The sequence below is a fragment of the Furipterus horrens genome, unplaced genomic scaffold (genome assembly GCF_987537825.1).
Source record: "Furipterus horrens unplaced genomic scaffold, mFurHor1.1.pri manual_scaffold_4, whole genome shotgun sequence".
In the NCBI taxonomy this organism is placed as follows: domain Eukaryota; kingdom Metazoa; phylum Chordata; class Mammalia; order Chiroptera; family Furipteridae; genus Furipterus; species Furipterus horrens.
In genome coordinates, this window is record NW_028327174.1 from 199,115,320 (window position 1) to 199,135,319 (window position 20,000).

A 20,000-nucleotide genomic window follows, 5' to 3' on the forward strand; every position below is an offset into this window, starting at 1 on the left:
GTCCCCAGTTAGGGCATGTGCAAGAAGAAACCCATCCCATGTTTCTCTCACACGTCAATGATTCCCCCCCCCCTTTCTCCCTTCCCCTTTCTCTAAAAATAAATAAATAAAATCTTTCAGAAAAGAAACACATTTAAAATCATTCTGGCCGCTCTGGAGAATGAATGCGGCAGGCAGCGGGTGAAAGAGGGACAGCAGGGTGGCAGTAGGAATGCATGGGGCCTCCTGTGTGAGGGCAGGTGCAGATGCAGACAACCCCTCATTGCCGCCCTCCAGGTCAGCGCACCATCGGGGTCATCACCAAGTTGGACCTGATGGATGAGGGCACAGATGCCCGCGATGTGCTGGAGAACAAGCTGCTCCCCCTGCGCAGAGGTAGCCAGGCCACTCCTGTTACTCCCTTCACCGCCTCCCCCACCCCCACCCCCGTCCCCACAACGGGTTGATCCTGACCTTGACCCCATCCACAGGCTACATTGGGGTGGTGAACCGGAGCCAGAAGGACATCGATGGCAAAAAGGACATCACAGCTGCCTTGGCTGCTGAACGCAAGTTCTTCCTCTCCCACCCATCCTACCGACACTTGGCTGACCGCATGGGCACACCCTACCTGCAGAAGGTCCTCAACCAGGTAGGGGCTCAGGCCAGAATGTGGCCTGGGGAAACCAGCATGAGAACAGAATCATTTGTGTGTTTTGTGGGAGTGACCAGCAGAGATTAGCATCCCCATTATGCTGACGAAACTTTCTCTGTCAGGGGCCTGGGAGGGGAGCCCTGGAGTCCCCCAGGATAGAGAGAAGACCAAGATCTTCTATGGAGGGTGGCACTGCAAAGGCTTGGGTTTGGAGGCCAGGACTGGCATGTGCTCGGCTGAAGACCTTGGTACCTTGTGAAGTGGGGAGAGGCTGGTCTGGAGATGGGGGCAGCAATGGTGTACGCAATGTGGCATGGACCGGGATTTGGTAGTCTGCAGGCCACAGACCTGTGTTCCAATCCCAATTTTGTCACTCACCCACTGAGGCAGTGTCCAGCTCTCTGAGCCTCTATTTCTGCATCTGTAAAATGGTGATAACTGTGATAAGCCCTGTTTCATCGGGCCGTTGTGGAGGTTCAGGGAGATGCTGTGTGGGAGGTCTTAGCCAGAGTGAGCCCCAGGACTTGAGAAGAGGGCAGCTTGCCAGTCATCCCTGCCCCTGGTTGGTGTATTTTGTGCAGCCCTCCTGGTGTCTAAACATATTAGTCAAAAATCAGGCAACTTCAGCCCTGGCTGGTGTGGCTCAGTGGATTGAGTACCGACCTGCAAACCAAAGGGTCGCTGGTTCAATTCCCTTTCAGGGCACTTGTCTGGGTTACAGACCAGGTCCCCAGATGGGGACATGCGAGAGGCAGCCACACATTGATGTTTCTCTCCCTCTCTTTCTCCCTCCCTTCCCCTCTCTAAAAATAAATTAATAATAATTTTTTAAAGCAAGTACTTTCAAATAAAAGTCTAGTTTTCTGGTTTCTTTGAAAATGGAGTTATTCACTCACTAATTCAATTACTACAACTCCGTGAGGACCTACTGTGTGCCAGGCCCTGCCCTCAGGCAGCTTTTGTTCTGGTGGGCAGGGCTGTCTGTGGCTGCCCTCTTTAGCTCTCCACCTCCACCGTGTCCACAGCCTCCCTGGTGTCCTGGTCTCTGCCGGGCCCTGTGGGCATTTGGGGTTTGTGATTTGTGACCGTGGCCTTAACCCTTATCTGGCTCCCACCCCCAGCAACTGACGAACCACATCCGGGACACACTGCCGGGGCTGCGGAACAAGCTGCAGAGCCAGCTGCTGTCCATCGAGAAGGAGGTGGATGAATACAAGAACTTCCGTCCTGACGACCCAGCACGCAAGACCAAGGCCCTGCTGCAGTGAGGGTCTCCCCAGCCCTCAACTCCCCAGCCCTGAGCTGAGCCTGCGCCCGGCCTCTTGGCATGGAGCTCTCCCAGGTCCCTTCCACTGGGCTGCTGCACCCCCTCAGCCCTCTCCACTCTCCCCCCCCCCCCCAGGATGGTCCAGCAGTTCGCCGTGGACTTTGAGAAGCGCATTGAGGGCTCAGGGGACCAGATTGACACCTATGAACTGTCGGGGGGAGCCCGCATCAACCGCATCTTCCATGAGCGCTTCCCCTTTGAGCTGGTCAAGGTAGGTCAGGCTTCTGGGGGCTAGGAGGGCTCAGGACTACGCACCTGCACCCCCAGGACTCTCCCATGTGTACCCTGGCCGCTGTGCCCAGCCCTGGGAGTGTGGCGGTCCCCATCATGACCTCCCAGAGAGTGGGGCAGGCCCTGACTGAGCTGTTTCTCACTCTCTTGCATAGATGGAGTTTGACGAGAAGGAACTCCGAAGGGAGATCAGCTATGCCATCAAGAATATCCATGGCATCAGGCATGTATTGGGACCAGGGCGGGGGGAGCCAACCCCAGAAGGCAGGGGGTCTAGTGCAGAGACGCAGGGAGTGAAGAAGTGAGCTTCTCTCAGGAAGGACCGAGAGCCCTTGTCCCCAGTCCCTGCAACCCCGACTTTCTGGCTCAGTTCGCACAGGCTCCTGCTGGGGAAGGCGGAGGGGAGGCCTGAGCCACCCCCTTCCCTGCAGCCTGCTGCTCTCCTTTGCTGTCCCTGGGATCAGGGCCTGGGGGCTGGACAAGCTGGGCAGAGCCCAGGACACAGGTGGCCAGGTAGCGCCCTCTGCCTGGGCTCCCTGCCCATCTCTAGGGTGAGACAGCTCCCCCAGTTCTATCCAGGTGGCTGCACAAAGCTGTCCCAACCACTGGCTAGGGTATGGGGCAGAGCATCTAGGTATTGGTCTGTGTCCTTTTACCAGGGGGTGGGGCCTCTCGACCCTCCAGACCCTCCATAGTCCCAGCGTCCCTAAGTGGGCCCATTCTACCTATTTCTCACCTTCTAGCCCACCCCAAGGCCTGTGGAACAGGAAGGGGGTCTGAGAAATAGATTGTTCCTTATAAGCTTAGACCCACTTCAGGGACCCAGATCTATACCATGTGTTCTTTCAGCAAGGACGTTTAAAGTACCTGCCACAGGCCAGGCAGTGAACAAAACCAAAATGCCCTTGCTTTCATGCAGGTTCGAGTCCAAGCTTTGGCATGGAATTTACAGACTGATAACTACATTGGCCAGGGCGCAGGAAAAGTCTCTCTCCTAGCCTTAAAAGAAAATGCTTTACTCCTGGAAAGGCTCTTAAAGAGAACCCAGTTCAGCAGTTTTCAAACCATTTCTGGCCGTAGAACCTTTAGTATGAACAAAATCTTAAGAGAAAGCAAGACATGAAGGCAGATATAAGCAGACCTTGTTTTGTCCCGAAGAGCAACAACTGAAAGTCCTTCCTTAGAATCCCTGCCCATTTTTCAGATGGGGACACTGAAGGCCAGAGAGGGGTAGTGGGATGACCCCAAGGGCAGAGCTCAGGGGCATGGGGCAGGCCCTGGCCTGGCACTCCTGGCAGGAGCTGGCCTGTGACATTGCCCTTCTCCCGCTCTGGGCGTTCAGAACGGGGCTCTTTACCCCAGACATGGCCTTTGAGACCATTGTGAAAAAGCAGGTGAAGAAGATCCGAGAACCGTGTCTCAAGTGTGTGGACATGGTTATCTCGGAGCTAATCAGCACCGTTAGACAGTGCACCAAGAAGGTAACCCGGCGGCCCGGCCAGCCCCCACCTCTGCCCCCTCCTGCACTGCTGACAGGCGCTCCTTCCCTGCGCCCCCGCCCCCGGTCTCCTCGGTAGCATGTACAGACCTCAGCGGGGTGGGAGAGGCAGGCCATCGCAGATCAGGACAGGGGGACTCTCTAGGGGGCCTCAACCCCCTCCCCTGGCCCCCAGGCCCAGGACACTAAAGGTCTAGATGCTGGTAAGACAGGGATGGTGGTGGCTATTTACCCAGAAAGCCCACCAAGAGCTCCTCTAGCTCAGCAAGAAGAGGGCTTAAGGGGTCCCTGAGCCCCCTCTCTGCCCTCAGAGGTTGGTCATCTTTCGGGGCTCCAGGGAGAGGCCTGGGCCCTGGAGACGGGTGAGGGACAGGACCTTCTTGGGTGCTACTCTAGGGGCCTGGACAGCCAGAGAGGTACAGAAGACCCAGGTCTAACAGGTACCCTGACTCCCCACTGTCCTTCATCCTCCTCACTCTCACACCTCCCTCCCCCAGGACCCCCACTTGGGACATTCCCCTTCCCTTTCACCCACATCTCCTTCCAGGGACAGAGCCCTCGTCCATCTGTTATGTCCTCCAAGCCTCATGGAATCACCCAAGGAGGGCAGGGCAGGGCAGGGCAGAGCAGGGAGGATGGCACCCATTTCACAGCAGGAAAACTGAAGCTCAGGGCAAGTGACTTGTCCAAGGTCATGTGAACTAGAAGGTGGCAGAGCTGTTACTGGAAGCCAAGGCTTTGGACTCCAAGTCCAGTGCTCATTTGACTCCACCCCCCAGCCTCCCTTCCTTTCCTGTCGCCACTGCTGCCCTGGCCCCTCTCTCTCACCACCTCCACTCTCTCTGTCTTTCCTCTTCTCTCTCTTCTGTCGTTCGGAGCTGAGTTCCTCCAGACCCCGTTGGAGGAAAGGCAAGGATGCCCCCTGAGGAGAAAGGGAAGGGCCGGAGTAGAGCAGAGCGCTGGGGAGCAGAGGTCAGGCAGCGGCACCGCGGCTGCAGGAGGCGTCACCCGCACGCAGCCCGTGCACTGGGGCCCCCTGCAGCCGCGCAGTGCGCCCTCGGGGCAGCTGGATGCAGCCACCCTGGTGGAAGCAGGGAATTGCACTGGGCTGTGGAGTCAGGGTGAAGTGGATGCAGGAGGAGCTGGGAGACCTAGAATGGAACAGAATGAGTGGGTGGTGTTCCGGCCTGGGTCAGCCCCTTAGGAGGACCCAAGGCCGTGACAAAGATGGCGTTGGGAAAGAGAGAGAGGGCAGGATCAGCGTAGCTGAGGAGCGAGGGGCCAAGCCCTGCCGAGAAGATCTGAACTCAGTAAGGGGCCTTGTACGGAGCAGGGGGGTTGGTCCTTCGGAAGCACCCCCCCACACCCCCCCCCCCCCACAGAACCTGGGGGTACTTGGCAGCACCTGGGAGGTGCCAGCCCCGGGTGGTGGTAGGGAGGCCGGGCCCCATGCTCACGTTGTCTTCTGTTCTCTCTCTCTCTGTGTGGTGTCTCTCTTCCCCCATGCCCGTGCCATCCTCCACCCCCGACCCTGGCCCTGCCTGGCTTTCACGCCCCCCTTCTCCCCACCCGCCCACCCACCTGCGGCTGCTTCTCCTCCCGTCCGCTCCTCCTCCCTGGGTGCAGGACGGGCCTCTTCACACCTGACCTCGCTTTTGAAGCCACAGTGAAAAAGCAGGTGCAGAAGCTCAAAGAGCCCAGTATCAAGTGTGTGGATATGGTAGTCAGTGAGCTCACGTCCACCATCAGAAAGTGTAGTGAAAAGGTACGACGGCCACCCGGGTGGGGCTGGGCCTGGCCGTCCCTTCCTCACGGCCACCGCCTCCCGGGGGCAGAACTGCAGCCTCTCACCCGCCCACGTGGACGCCCGTGCTGGTCAGGTGATTCCTGGCCCCGAAGTGTCATGCCAGTTTATAACCCTGGGTCTGCTTACACTCACAGCCCCTTCAGGCCTCCATCTCTGCCAGAAGACTTTGCTCCAACCCAAGCATCCTCAGTGCGGTGGCCCCTTCCACCGATAACAGTAACCCTGGTGACAAGGATGAGGGGGAGCACGCTGCTCCTGTGTGCCAGGCGCTAGGCTAAGTGCTTGCCTTTGTGGCCTGACTTGCCTCAACAACTTTAAGAAGTGGCAGTATTGTCCCCATTTTACAGATGACAAAACTGAGTCTCAGTAAAGATAAGCAAGAGTGGATTTTAGATTAGGGGGGCTGAGGGAAGATATCTGGGCTCAGGGCCTCCTGAGGTGGGAGAGCTACCCGAGTCCCTGAAAACCAGTTTGCCTAAAAGCACATTGGCTTACTCGTTTTTACATTAATCCTTATGCATTTGGTAGGGTCAGCCTCTTTTTGAGTTATCTGTGACCTTTTCGATGCCTTTTTCCTACTTGTCTACTTTTGGGCATTTTGAGGATTTTTAGCCAGATTGTCTGAAGCACTTCTTCCTAGGGGAGTGCGTGAGCATCCGTGGCCTGGGGGATCCTTTCAGAATTCAAAGGCTGCCCCTACTCCAAACAGGATGAACCAAAATCTCTGGAGAAGAGCCCAGCCTCACCTGTGCCGGAGAGGTGGGGGCACATCTGCCTTAACTTCCTGTTTCAAATAAGTATCACAGTTTTCGTGGCTCACACACAGTTAGTCCCGTGCACCCCTGCACAATCCTGTCTCCCTTTTGCCCACTTATATGTCAAGTGGGGATAGACTAAGCAAATTAGCTTCCGCTCAGTGCCTGTTCCAGCTGGAATAAGAGCTGGACTGGACTCCCCCATTCCACAGTATTGTGACATGTGAGTCACGACCCCACTGCATCCTGAATACTAGGCAAGACTGCCTTGCAAAAAGTTCTTACCAGTTTATACTTCTCCAGATCTTTTTTCTATACATAGGTTTGTTCCTTTTGTTATATAATCACACTATGAATCTATTATCATCCTGCTTTTTCTCTTAATAACATGGACTTAAATTTTTCTTTTTTTGTCAGCTACAGATGGCATTCAATATTACTTTAGATTAGCTTCAGGTATACAGCATAGTGGTTAGACATTTATATAATTTATGAAATGATCCTTCCAATACGTCTAGTACCCACCTGGCACCATACGCAGTTATTACTAATATGCATTTTTAGAGTATTATTACATAGTCTACATAAACATTTGGAATGAGTACATAATATTCTATTCAATGGACTTATCACAGTTTACTTTACCATTTTCCTATTGGTGAACATTTAAATTGTCTCCAGTTTTTCAATATTACAAATAACCAGGCAATGAACATCTTTGTGTATAAAGAATTTTCTTTAGGATTATTTCCTTAGGATAAGGTACTAGATATAAAAATTTAAAAGCCACAGGACACTTTGCTGAATTGAATTCCCAAAAGAAAGCTGTAATCATTGTAAATAGTACAATTTTGGAAATGACCCATATGTCCATCAAGAGGAGACTGATTATAAAAAGTATTACACAGACAATTGAAGACTATAAGTTGTACCCTGGAGATATTATGGGTTTAGTTCCAGACCTCTGCAGTAACAGAAGTCACAATAAAGCAAGTCAAACAAATTTTTTTGATTTCCCAGTGCATATAAACGTCATGTTTACACCATACTGCAGTCTGTTAAGTGTGCAATAGCGTCTTGCCTTTAAAAAAAAGCAATTTGTCTAAAAATACGTGATTGCTAAAAAATGCTAACCCTCCTCTGAGCCTTCAGTGAGTCCCAATCTTTTTGCTGGTGGAGGGTCTTACCTTCAATCTGCGAAAAACGCAACATCTGCAAAGGGCGATAAAACCAGGTTTGCCTGCAGCTGCTTAAAGGGCAAGGCATGTTCATTTCCTTTGACATCTCCATCCACAATGTACTGTGAAAAACAAAGAAGCAGGTTTCGGAAAATGTCATATTTAGGGGGAAGATAAATAGGAACGATAAAGTTCTGAAGACATAGCCACCCAAATGCTAACTATTACTTTAAGAGCGGCAAGAACATAGGAATTTTTCCATTTTACTGCACAAATTGTAATCCCTTTCAAAATTTTTATGGTGAGTCTGTATGATTTTTGTAAGCAGGAAAAATTGATCGACAAAAAATTAAAAAAGGAAAGCTCTGAAATTATTTTTTTAAATACTTTTGTCTTTTGGTTTATTTAATGGATAGTAATTATTTTGTCTTTACTCGGCAAAATTCACCTATCTTTGTCTTTTTTTTCTTTTCTTTTTTTTTTCCCTCCTCAAGTGTTCTTAAATGTCCAGCTCCTGCCAGAGGTCTGAAAAATAGTGAAGTTTAATTATATTCCTAGGACTTCTGGCATTAGTTTTCCTCTCTGGACCAAATCTGGAGTTCAGTGTCAGGCACGTGGGGTGCTGCTCCATCCTCTCAACAACCCTCAGGGTGAGGTGCCGTTACTACCACATTTTCCACACGGAGAAACAGGCTCAGAGAGGTCCAGCCACTGTTTTAAGGAGGGTCAGAGGGCCGGGGCTGGCTTTGAACCCAGAGCCACAGGACGCCAGGGCCTGCGCCTGGCCACAAGCTGGTGGGCTCCAGCTCACTGCCCTGCTCAGCCAAGATCTGAGAGAGAAAGTTCCATTTTAAAAACTGGCTAAAAGTTCTGGGAATGCTCAGAGGCCGTCAGAATGGAAAAAGATGCTCAAAAGGAATAGAGAACTTCTCAAAGGGGCGGAGGCTGCCCCACCGTGTGTGACATGTGGAAAACTTGACAAATGTAACATCCAGGCGGTTAGTTGGGAGAACTGGTCATGCTCTTTGGCAAATTGCTCCCTCCTCCTCCCTCCTTGCCCTCCCCTCCCCCTCCCCTGCAACCCAACCCTGCGAGGGAGCACTTGGGACCACTCGGAGGCGGCCTTCTGGTGGTGGTGACTCAGTCATGAATATCCACTCCAACCTGGGGACTTCCTTCGAGAAGGAGTGGGAACTACTCCTTGAGCCTCATGGGGCAGCAGGGTCCAACGGGCCTCTCCTGGATTTGTTTTTAAGCCCCTGGTCTCAGGCTGCCCCTCCCCCAGGTCCCCATGGACTGGTGTGGGGGGAGGAGGCGACATCTCTCACGACTGGCTCCCTGGGCTGGCATCCAGGGCGCTGCTTCCTTCCCCATCCTCCTTCCTCTCCCGATGCCCCGACCCCATCTCCTTGGCCTCCATTTTGCCCTCAGAATCAGTACCTGTGACCTAGTCATGCTAGCCTCCAGCTCTCTTCCCACCTGGGGGGATCCACCTGAGTGGCGTGGCCCAGGGACAAAGAGCAGTTCTGGCTTTGCCCCACCTGGGTCCCGTGGGGCCACTGAGTGGGAGTGCAGGCCAGCAGGACTGGGCGTCCCTGTGGGTGGGCTCCCACCCTCAGCAGCTCAGCGGGCCTCCCTCCCTGGGGGGTTGCTGGTTCACAAGTCAGGACACAGGAGCCCGGGTCCCTGTGCCTTGGCGAGGAGGGCAGAGACATCCGTCTTTCATTCATCCCCTCATCCCTTCAGCGTGCCTTCTCTGAGCACTGGTGCTGCGCCTGGCCCTGCCCCTGCCTTCAGGGCACCAGGGAGGCCCCCAGTCTAGCTCTTGGGTGGTTAGGGCAGGCTTTTGGAGGGAAGTGACATCCAACAGTGACTTGAAGGAGGATAAGTCAACCTGGGCTTTGTCTAGAGTCCAGCTGAGCGGAGGGCAGAGTTCACAGGCAGAGGGGGAAGGCTTGGAACAACTTTCCCTTCAGCCTCAGTTGATAAAAAACTGGGAGGAAGTGGGTGCTGCTGAGCTCCTAACCCCAAAGGAGTGGGGTAGAGACAGGCTGGCCGGCCAGCTCAGAGCCAGGCAGTCATGGCTGGAGATGATGGTGCCAGTCCCGAGCCTGCAAAGAGGGGCAAAACCGGGTGGATTCTACCGAGAGGGCCAGGGGCCCAGCCAGGCCCCCGCGGGGTACTGCTCATGCTGCTGGCACCCCCACTCTGCATGCCCCCCGTGCCCGTGCCCTTGCCTGCCTGTGTCTGTGGCTCCTGCATGTCATTTGTGTGACGGCTGGTTTCCCCTGCCTCCCAGCTCTGGCAAGGAGCACTGCCTGTCCCCAGCCTGGTTCAGGAGGCCAATTGGCACCTTGGGCCCCACCCTCCCCAGATCCTTCCTGGATAGGAATTCCCTGCCTGACCCCCCAGCTGACTGTCCCTTCAAGCCTTTGAGCACGGGGGAGCCCTGAGAGTCAGTGAGAGCGTTGGGACCTAGCGGTCCACCAAGCAAGGGCCTCAGTGCAATGTATGTTTCCAAGATGGCTGCCACCAAGATGGCGCCAACGCCAAGGAGCAAGTGGGTTCCCGGGACATTTCTGCCCGCAGAACCACCTCCCACTCCTGGTTGCCTAGATAGGACAGTGAAGAAGGCCTGGAACCAGGAAGACCCTTGAATTGCCACTTGGAACCCATTCTCGGAGGAAAGGGGTGGCCATGGCTGGGTGCCATCAGCTTCCTGGGACCCCGGGTCTCTCTGCCCCCCACCCCCAGCATTATGTGTGTGCCTCCACCTCCACGCGCCCGGACCCTGGACTCGGGGGGTTGGGGCATTTCCTGCCCATGCCCCCTGTGTACGTGGCTCTCTCCCCTCCTGTCCTTCCCCAGCTCCAGCAGTACCCCCGGCTGCGAGAGGAGATGGAGCGCATCGTGACCACGCACATCCGGGAGCGCGAGGGCCGCACCAAGGAGCAGGTGAGCGCACGGTCCCTCTTCCCCTGGGCTCTCTTCCTTCTTCCCATATTGTTCCTTCTGTGTCAGCCTCCCGCCTCCCTTCTACTTTCTGTCCTCGTACCAATTCTCTGCTTCTCTCTCTTTTTAAAGACTTTATTTACATTTTTAGAGGGGGGGGAGAAAGAGAGGGAGAGAAACATCCATGCGTGGTTGCCTCTCACAGGACCCCAACCAGGGACCTGGCCCACAACCCAGGCCTGTGCCCTGACTGGGAATCGAACCAGTGACCTTTCAGTTCACAGACCCACACTCAATCCACTGAACCACATCAGCCAGGGCTCTCTCTCTCTCTCTTTTATTGTGGGAAAATTCATACACATATATATCCTAAAATTTACTGTGCAGTTCTGTGATATTAAATACATTCACATTGTTTTGCAATCACCACCACCGTCCATTTCCAAAACTTTTCACTTTCCCAAAATGAAATTCTGTCCCCATTACATACTAACTCCCCATTCCCCTCGCCCCTAACTCCTGGGACTTACCATTCTACTTTCTGTTTCTATGCATTTGACAACTCTAGGGACCTCATATAAGTGATAGCATACAACATTTGCCCTTTTGGGTCTGGCTTAGCTCACTTAGCATAAAGTTCTCAAGTTCACCCACGTTGTGGCATGTGTCAGCATTTCCTTTTTATGGCTGAATAACATTCCAATGTATGCGTATACATTTTGTTTATCCATTTGGGTTGTCTCCACCTTTTGGCTATTGTAGGTAATTCTCCTGTGAACTTGGTTGTACAAATGTCTCCTTGAGACCCTGCTTTCAGTTTTTATGGGTATATACCTAGAAATGGAACTGCTGGATCATCTGGTAATTCTATGTAATTCTGTGTGTGGTAATTTTTAATAATTGATTTTAGAGAGGGGGGAGGGAGAGGAACATCAATGTGAGAGAGAAACATTGATCAGCTGCCTCTCACACACACCCCAACTGGGGACTGAACCTGAAACACAGGCATGTGCCCTGATCTGGAATCGAACCTGCAACCTTTCAGTCAATGGGATGGTGCTCTCACTGAGCCACACTGGCCAGGACTTCATGGTAATTTTTTGAATAACCACCATACCGATGTCCAAGGCAGCTGCACCATTTTCCATCCCCTCCATCTGCTTCTCAACTTCCTAGCAGTCTATCTTCTGGTCATCTCTGTATGGATGTCTCTCTCTCTGTATTTGCTGCTTCTCTGGGTCACCTACACCTGTCATAGGCACGCCTCTTCCGTTCATGTAGTCACTGATCAAAACTTCATTCATTCACTCATTCATTCAATCTCAAGCGTACTGCTGAATGCGGTCTCTGCACTGGGTGGCGTGCCGATGACCGGGCCCTCCTCACAGACCAGTCCTCTTTCCTCGTCCATCCATCATCCTTCTGTCCAAGCCCCGCTCTGGCTACCGGGCTCCAGTTTCTATCCTTAATCTCCCTGTGCCACACTTGTGCTGTCCCCAGTCACCCACATTTTTGGTTTTGATGTTGTTTGTAACTTCTTACTGATCTCACCCTGACCAGTGTGGCTCAGTTGGCTGTTGTGCTGCAAGGCGAAAGGTCGCCAGTTCGATTCTCTCCCTCTGTTTCTCGCTCCCCTGCTTCTCTCTAAAAATAAATAAATAAAATCTTTTAAAAATTCAATCAGTATAGCCCTGGCTGGGGTAGCTCAGTGGATTGAGCACCGACCTGCAAACTAAAGGGTCGCCGGTTCGATTCCCAGTCAGGGCACAAGCCTGGGTTGCGGGCCAGGTCCCCAGTTGAGGGCGCGTGAGAGGCAACCACACATTCTTTCTCCCTTCCTTTCCCTCTCTCTAAGAATAAATCAATAAAATATTTTTTTAAAAATTCAATCTGTATAGACATGATTAAATTACAAGTAAGTGTCCCTCCATCACTCTGCCCTGTCCCCGGTTTCCCCTCCCAGGCATTTTTCCTGGACTCACACAGATTCCAGATTCCATCTTAATCTTAGAGAACCACATTCCTGCCACGTGTGTGTCATGCCTTTCCTTCTCTGAAGATAATTAATTGTAGGCATTGACGTTGGGTGAGCACCTATGACGTCAGACATGTCACGTGCCTCCCGTCCTGTGTCTTCGCCACTGCGGAACCTGGGCTCCCTGAGGGCCGGCCCCAGGCTCTCAGGAAACAGCAGGTCCTGGGACTGAACCCTGCAGGGTGCATCAGGAATGTCACTGTCATCATGCCTTGGTCAGGAATCCCTTTGCTCTCAGTCATTTGCAGAGAGGATCTTCCTGTGCCAGTACCGAGAAACTCCTCATGCTTTGACCAGCTCAGTTTAGAGGGTACCATCCTCTCTCTCCCGTGTGGACGGCCATCGGCTCGTTCCCAAGTTTTCTCTGTTACAAACTACACCACCCTGAACACCCTGGTACATATATGTCTGCTCACGTGATGAGTTTGTACGATATAGGTCTAGCAATGAGTATGCGCACTTTAATGTTGTTAAATATTAGCAATTTGTCCTCCAAGAATTTGATACTAATTTATACTTCCACCCATAGTAAATGAGAGAATTCATCTTCTCACAATTAGGCCCACACTGGTCATTATCACTATTTAGTACTAAATTAATAAGTTTAAAAGGGCCTCATGGTCTTAACTTACATTTCTTTATTAATGAGTATGAGCTATGCATCCTGTTGGTTATATGCATTTCTTCTATGAATTCATTCATGTTCTTTGACTATTTTGATTTGTGTTTCTTCAGTAGGAACTCTTTATTTATTACAGATACTCGTACATATGTATTTATTCATTTACTATATAGATTGTGGATTAATTTTGTTATGAATCCTATATTTTCTGTAACTATTTCATACATTGAAAACTTTGTGGTGTGTTTTCCACCTGCCTCCTGACCTGTGTGTCCTTGAAGGTCATGCTCCTCATCGATATTGAGCTGGCTTACATGAATACCAACCATGAGGACTTCATAGGCTTTGCCAAGTGAGTGCTCCCTGGGCAGAGGAAGGGACACCTTGTGTGTGTGTGTGTGTGTGTGTGTGTGTGAGAGAGAGAGAGAGAGAGAGAGAGAGACAGAGAGAGAGACAGAGAGAGAGACCCAGGCCAAGATTAACCCTCTGGGTTTGGTGCCCCCCGAGCAGTGGCAATGGAGCTGGGCCTCTTGAAAGGAGAAGTTCTGAGACTCACTAGTTTCTCCCCTTTAGTGCTCAGCAGAGGAGCAGCCAGATGAACAAGAAGAAGGCTTCAGGGAACCAGGTGAGTGAGCCCCGGTGCCCCAGCCCGAGGGATGGAGGGTGCCGGACGGACGCCGAGCTCTGAGAGCCCCCTCCCCCAAGGAGAAGGGTCCCACGGGGGCCCGGGAGCCTGTCAGCCGCCAGCCACAAGCCTCCCACTCTGCCTCAGTAACCCTCTCTCCTCTCTCCCAATGCTTCTCGTGGTTGCTATGGTTACCACTTTGCAGGATGAGATTCTGGTGAGTACCAGGACTGGGGCACTTGGCTTGTGTAGTGAGGGGAGGAAGGGGCTCATTGGTAGTGGGGATGGGCAAGAGGGTACCCTTTGGCTTGAGCTGCTTGCACAGAGCAGCCCAAGGGTGTGCACACGTGCTCTCAGGCCAGAGGGAAGGCCTAGCCACAGGCAGAGTCCCGTCAACCTGTCAGTGCGCATGAGCTAGGCATCCTTTCAGCCAGAGGCAGACCATGTGGGCTGTGGTGGGTGAAAATGCCTGGCAGGGGCCTCGCACCAAGTAGGTGTTCCTTAAATATCTTTGGATGGTGGATCGATGAGAAAGAAGCATGTTTTTAAGCTTGCCTGGCACATAATAGGTGCTCAGTAAAACAAAGTAATTAATGAATGGAGTATCCCAGGGCAGTCTGGTTCAGCGAACACTCGCTGGTGCCAACACTGTGCGGGCCCCTGGGCAGGCGTCAGACCCTGGCCCTGCATCTTGGAGACCTGGCCCTGCAGGCATGGCCCAGGCAGAGTGGGAGTCAGGGAGGGGGAGGCCCCCGGTGCAGGGGGTCTGGAGGGGATTTTGGATGAGCAGGGAGGAGGACAGAGCTGGGGCAGGCGAGGGAGGACAGATGCTGCAAATCAGGGCAAGGAGCAGGGTGGCAAGGCCTGCTGGTCAGAGGCTGAGATACAGAGTGCCGGGTGTGGTGTTCAGACTCAATTACAAAGACATGACAAGAAATTAAAGTAATCTTCACTGGACTGGGACAGGGTGGGAGAGGAGTCGCAGGGCACCAGGTTGTCGTGTCCCTGTTAATGGCTCAGCTACTGATCTGGTATGTGACTTAGGTTCTCCTGGAGGTTCATGGGGAAGCCTGAGAGGGTTAAGGAGGGCTTCGAGGGTCTCAGAAGCAGGCCAGGCCCCCGGCTGCTTGGTCTTCTCTGGATGCTCAGAAGAGAAGCGGGGAGGTCAAGGCCAAGGGAGAGAGAAGAAGCAGCTCCCTATCCCCTTTGTCTGGCCCACCACCCGGGTCTGGGCAGTGGGTTTGCCCTTGGACTACACTCCAAGGGCCCTGGTCTGTGATGATGGCTTAAGACAGTCCTGGGGACAGCTTCTTCCTGCTGAGGAAACAGACCTTTGCCTGCTACTCTGAGATTTCTCCCTGCCCCCACTCCCTACCACCCCACCTGTGTCCGGGGCCTGGGGCCAAAGATTCTTGGATCCTACTATTGTCGCATTGTGTATTCTTGCCACATACATTTACTGATCATGTACTGTCTGTTGAGCACGCTGCAAGGTGCTCAACAGTGAGCGAGAGTTCACAATTTATTAAGAGAGGCTGACCCCAACAGATACACACATACACGCATCGATTCAAAATATCAGTCACTGTCACAGAAGAAGGCTTAAGAGAGTGATAACAGATTATAATGGAGGTCCTGACTTTTACTGGGGGGCAGGGAGGGGCTGCCTGAGAATGTGACTTCTGAGCCAATACCCAGAGGGTGAGTAGGAATTTGCCAGGCAAACAGGAGGGGAAGTGCTTTCCAGGCAGAGGCACCTGCAGCACGTGCAAAGTCCCTGAGGTCAGAGACCAGACGCAGAATAAATTAGATCTGAAGCTGAAAAGATACGCAGAGTTGTCTTGCCCAGTTGGCCCCCTAAGCTGTCCTTGCACACTTGTAGTGGTGGGGAGCTCATCCCCTGCTGAGGCCAGCAGTCCCCTGCTCAGATGGCTCTGACTGTCAGAAGGCTCTTCGTTCTGAGCTGATTTCTGCCTTCCTCTCACTTCCAACCTGTTCACTCGTGGTTCAAACCAGGGCAGGTCTGGCCCCCACCCTCCCTGACCAGCCAGGCCTCCAAGAGTTGGGGGAGGGGTGAGCTCTCTAGTGCATCTCTTTGCCTGCCCCATCCTCTACGGGGGAGCCTGGTCTCTGCCCTCTGACCTCCTGCCCCCTCACCATCCAGGTCATCCGGAAGGGCTGGCTGACCATCAACAACATTGGCATTATGAAAGGGGGCTCCAAGGAGTACTGGTTTGTGCTGACTGCCGAGAATCTGTCCTGGTACAAGGATGACGAGGTGAGTAAAGGGCCACTGGCCATCAAGGGGTTTGGCTGGTGGCCAGTGTCAGGCTCAGGCCCTACCACTGGCTTGGTGTGGACTGGACCACCCCATGGGGTTTTTAAAAAAGATCCTTGGATGGAGGTGTGCTGCAAGGATCTGGGGCAGGCAATCCTGGGGGCTCACCCAAGCGGGACAGAGAAGATGGCCTGGCAGGGCTGGGGAGCTCGGGGCTGAGGACCATGGAGGGGTGGGCAAGGTTGCTGGGCCCCCCAACCCCGCCAGCCCTGTGGGCTTCCTGTTTTCCCGCTCCAGGGCGTGCCGCCTCTTCTGTGGCCCCCACAGGCCCGTGACACACAGAGTCCAGCCGCCAGACACCCTGTTAACCCCTGCACCCCAGTCCCCCAGACTCCAGCAGACCAAGGGATATGTTCGGAGAGCCTCCAGGCTGAGGGAGCAGAAGCGATGGGGTCCCACAGAGGTGCCACTCAAAACCCCTCCCTGACCAGTGGGGCACACAGACCCCCGCCCCCGCCCCACCACCTCCCTCCCTGGCTGCTGGTCTCCTTTAAGAATGAGTCTATTTGGCTTCTACATCTGGATTCCAGAGGTGACCAGAGAGAGCAGGGAGGGCTGGCGGGGAGGGGGGCCTTGTGGTAATGAACTCCAGCTGGACACAGTATGGGGGAAGGGGGCTTCCTGAGGGGGCCCTTGGGGGAGCGGGTGCTCTCATCTCTCAATGAGCACGCAGGGCTTAAGGTGGGGTCTGGTGATTATGGTCCCCCACCCCCACGCCTTGATCTCTGCCTCCTCCAAGTCACCCTGGGCAGGCCCCCCTCCCCATCCCCACCTTGGGCGGGACCCTCTGTCGTCACTGGCAGGGGCGCCAAGCCATCTGGACCTCATTACCTCAACCCTGGCCTCTCCCTGAGCACAGGGGCCCCTGGAAGGGATGGAGTGTGAGGTAGCGTGGCAGGCGGGTGAGGGGGGGTCGCTTCCTGCTCTGTCACTCAGGCCGGCTCCTAGACAACCCCCAGGGGCTGGGGGGTGGCCACTGTGGGCCCCGTAACTTACAGTGAGACCTGGGGCTGACTGGTTACACTGCGGGGGAGGGGGAGGGCATCTGGGAGAGGCCCCGCCGCGTACCCGGAGAGGTCACTTTTGAGCTTTGTGTGTACATTTGAGTTTAGTGGTGTGGAAGCCGGCGCTGGGTGTACATGGGGAGTGGGCGTGGGTGTGGGAGCGAGCACTGGGCTGGGGGGGGCGGGCCTGGCGGCTGTGTGCGGGCCGTTGTGGAGGAGAGTGTCTGGGGTGGAAGCATCTAGGTATGTTCAGTAGGGGAGGCTCTCATGTGAATGCGGGGGCAGACTGTGTGTGCCTGAAGCATGACTGGATGGTCGCGTGTGCATGCTCAGCGTGTCAGTGTGTGTGGTGTGGCGGGCGGGCTTGCGGAGGGGAGGGGTGTGTGTGCCGTATTTGAGAACATGGATGTATTTAGGGTGTATGATGGGAGAGGACCAGGGTTCCATTGGGAGGGTATGTGGGGGGTGCTTCCTCGTGTGTGCACTTGTGATGTGTGTGTGTGTGTGTGTGTGTGTGTGCGCGCGCTTGGGGCATGGATGTGTGATGTGAAGTGTGGGCTTGGGGATGCGCCTGCCTGAGCTGTGGGGTGTGCACGGCGAGGTGAGGTGGTGTGTGTGTGTTGATGTGATTGAAATTTTGCACAAGAACACCTGGGGACGCGGAGGTGGTCCCAGCTGTGGGGGAGAGTGACCTGTCGCCGTTCTCCCCCCAGCCACCCGCCCTCTGGTCTTTGGGACTTGGGCGACCCTCTGGACAGACAACCACCCACATCCCCAGTCCTCATTAACTCCCCCCACCCCACCTTCTCAGGCTTCTTTCACCACCCATCAGCACCCCCACCCCGCCTCACAGCAGCGTGGCACCCCCACCCCTCTGCACCCCCTCCCAGCCCGCCCTGTGCCCCCATGCCCCCTGCCCCAGCTCCGGGCTCCAGCTCTGGGGTGGCGGAAGTCGGTCCAGCTCTCCAGCGGCGCCGAGGGTCTAACCCAGCCAGCCTAACCAATGTGCAGACTACTGTACAATTTGGGAGTCCTGAACAGATAGTCTAAACACTGGGTAGACGGAGTGGACGTGTCCTCTGGTCCGTGCGGACGGCAGTGTCCGTCGTCGGGCAGGAGTAGCGGCCCTGCCTCCTGGAGATCCAAGGCCCCCAGCCCCAGCCCGGTCAGCCCCAGTTCCCCTCTCTGCTCCCGGCTCCCCGTCTGCCTCCTTTGACGTGGCAGGGGTGAGCAGGAGCTGTGGCTGGGAGGGAGGGGCCTGGGGAGGGGGCCGGCCAGCAGGAAGGGAGGGTGGGGGAAGGAGGCCACTCCTGCTTAGAGTCCAACCCCAGAGCGCAGGGCGGTGGCGCAGGGCCTCCCTCGAACGCTTCCAGATGTTCCCTGGCCTCGTGTGCGACTTCCTCCTCTCCTCCCCCAGCCGCCCTCCGGGGCTGCCGGCCGCCCGGCCACCCGCCTGGCATAAAGAGGGCTTTATGTGGCTGCGCAGGCCAGGCAGGCGCAGGGAGCAGAGGGAGGTGGGCAGGATGGTGCCAGGATAGGGAGCGGGCTTCTCCTAAACCCAGCCCCCGCCCCCGACCTGAGATATGGGTGAGGCTCCTGTCCAAGTCCTGAGTCCCCAAGACCCACACAGACCACACCCCCCAGCGCGGGGCCTGTGGCATTGGGTAGACAAGTGAGTTACACAGAGCAGAAACCTCTCTCTTCCTCCCAGAGCCCCATCCTGGGGTCCCTTCTCCTGCAATCTCTGAGCCCCTCCCCTTGACACGGCCGCCTCCAGACATGTCAACTCACACCAGGCTTACATACATGGGCACATAGGCCTGGCACCCACATGGCCATGCACAGATACACATAACTCCTCCCAGACAGCTACAGATTAACTACATATCCATCCCGTTACACAGAACTGTATGCACACAAACATGCGAACCCACAGCCTGTGTGCCTCAGGCATGTTCATGCAAACACATAGACTTTTACAGTTGCCACAGCCATCTCCAAAAGTGTGCGCACACCCTCCTGGGCACACACACATGCTCACATGGGCACACAGCTGTGCCGGGCACCTCCTCAGACACACATGCTCACACACACAGCTGTGCAACACAGACTCACTGGGCACATGCACAAAATGGAAATAGGATATGTGTTTGGGCTTGTATGTGCTTGCACACAGCCGCACATGTCTGCACACAGACCATCTCCAGGACTGTGCTACATACTGATTGCTAACACATGGGTGTCTGGGGGGAGTGGGCTGAGCCAGCCCTTTGAAGCTGAGGGGCTGGTGGCCCCCCTTCCTGTCTCTGCAGTCAGGAAATGAAGTCAGAGGCTTATCCAAAGCAGGCCCAGCAGCCAGGCCAAGGGCAAGAGAGGCTCCAGGGTGGGGAGTTGAGGGCAAGGTTGGGGGGGAAGCGGGGGGGTGGTCCCTGGCTGGGGCTGACCTGGCTTGCCTCCAGAGCTCTCTTGGGCAGGATGTGGGGGCCACCCTTCATCTTGCCAGCCTAGGCTCTTGGGCTCTGGCAGGTATGCAGGGGTGCCCAGCAGGTCCAGCACCTGCATAGGGCAAAGGGGCTGGTCCCAGAAGCTCAGGGCCACTGGGAAGATTCACAGCCCAGGTGCCCCCGGCGCAGAGCGCTCTTGAGGAATGAAGCACAGCGGAGAACCGTGCTGACCTCGCCCATGGCCCCACCCACAGGAGAAAGAGAAGAAATACATGCTGTCAGTGGACAACCTGAAGCTGCGAGACGTGGAGAAGGGCTTCATGTCGAGCAAGCACATCTTTGCCCTCTTCAACACAGAACAGAGGTGCCTGCCCCCCCCCACCAGGGCTGTGGGGCCCCAGACCCTGCAAGCCCCAAACCACCCCCACTGAGGACAAATGGGGTATGTAGATCCAGAGAGGAGAGGGCCCTGCCCAAGCCCCATAGCGAGTCTTCCGTTTGACAGATATTTATAGAACCCCTACTCTGTGCCGGGCATCAGGTCCAGCCC

The 20,000-nt window shown here is 54.8% G+C and overlaps 1 protein-coding gene across 3 annotated transcripts in view; it reads left to right on the top strand.

Annotated features, from left to right (window-relative positions):
- The window catches only part of DNM1 (dynamin 1), a 41,625-nt gene that overhangs the window by 14,215 nt on the left and 7,410 nt on the right, over positions 1-20,000 (top strand). For 2 of the 3 annotated variants that reach the window (XM_090274803.1, XM_090274804.1), the window contains exons 2-13: positions 277-375; positions 471-631; positions 1,756-1,898; positions 2,037-2,172; positions 2,348-2,415; positions 5,317-5,455; positions 10,299-10,385; positions 13,321-13,391; positions 13,613-13,664; positions 13,870-13,881; positions 15,829-15,942; positions 19,705-19,814. In XM_090274803.1, the coding sequence (XP_090130929.1) occupies positions 277-375; positions 471-631; positions 1,756-1,898; positions 2,037-2,172; positions 2,348-2,415; positions 5,317-5,455; positions 10,299-10,385; positions 13,321-13,391; positions 13,613-13,664; positions 13,870-13,881; positions 15,829-15,942; positions 19,705-19,814 (1,192 nt within the window). Of the gene's footprint in view, positions 1-276; positions 376-470; positions 632-1,755; positions 1,899-2,036; positions 2,173-2,347; positions 2,416-3,534; positions 3,674-5,316; positions 5,456-10,298; positions 10,386-13,320; positions 13,392-13,612; positions 13,665-13,869; positions 13,882-15,828; positions 15,943-19,704; positions 19,815-20,000 lie in introns of all 3 variants that reach the window. The other variant, XM_090274805.1, reaches the window with a different exon arrangement.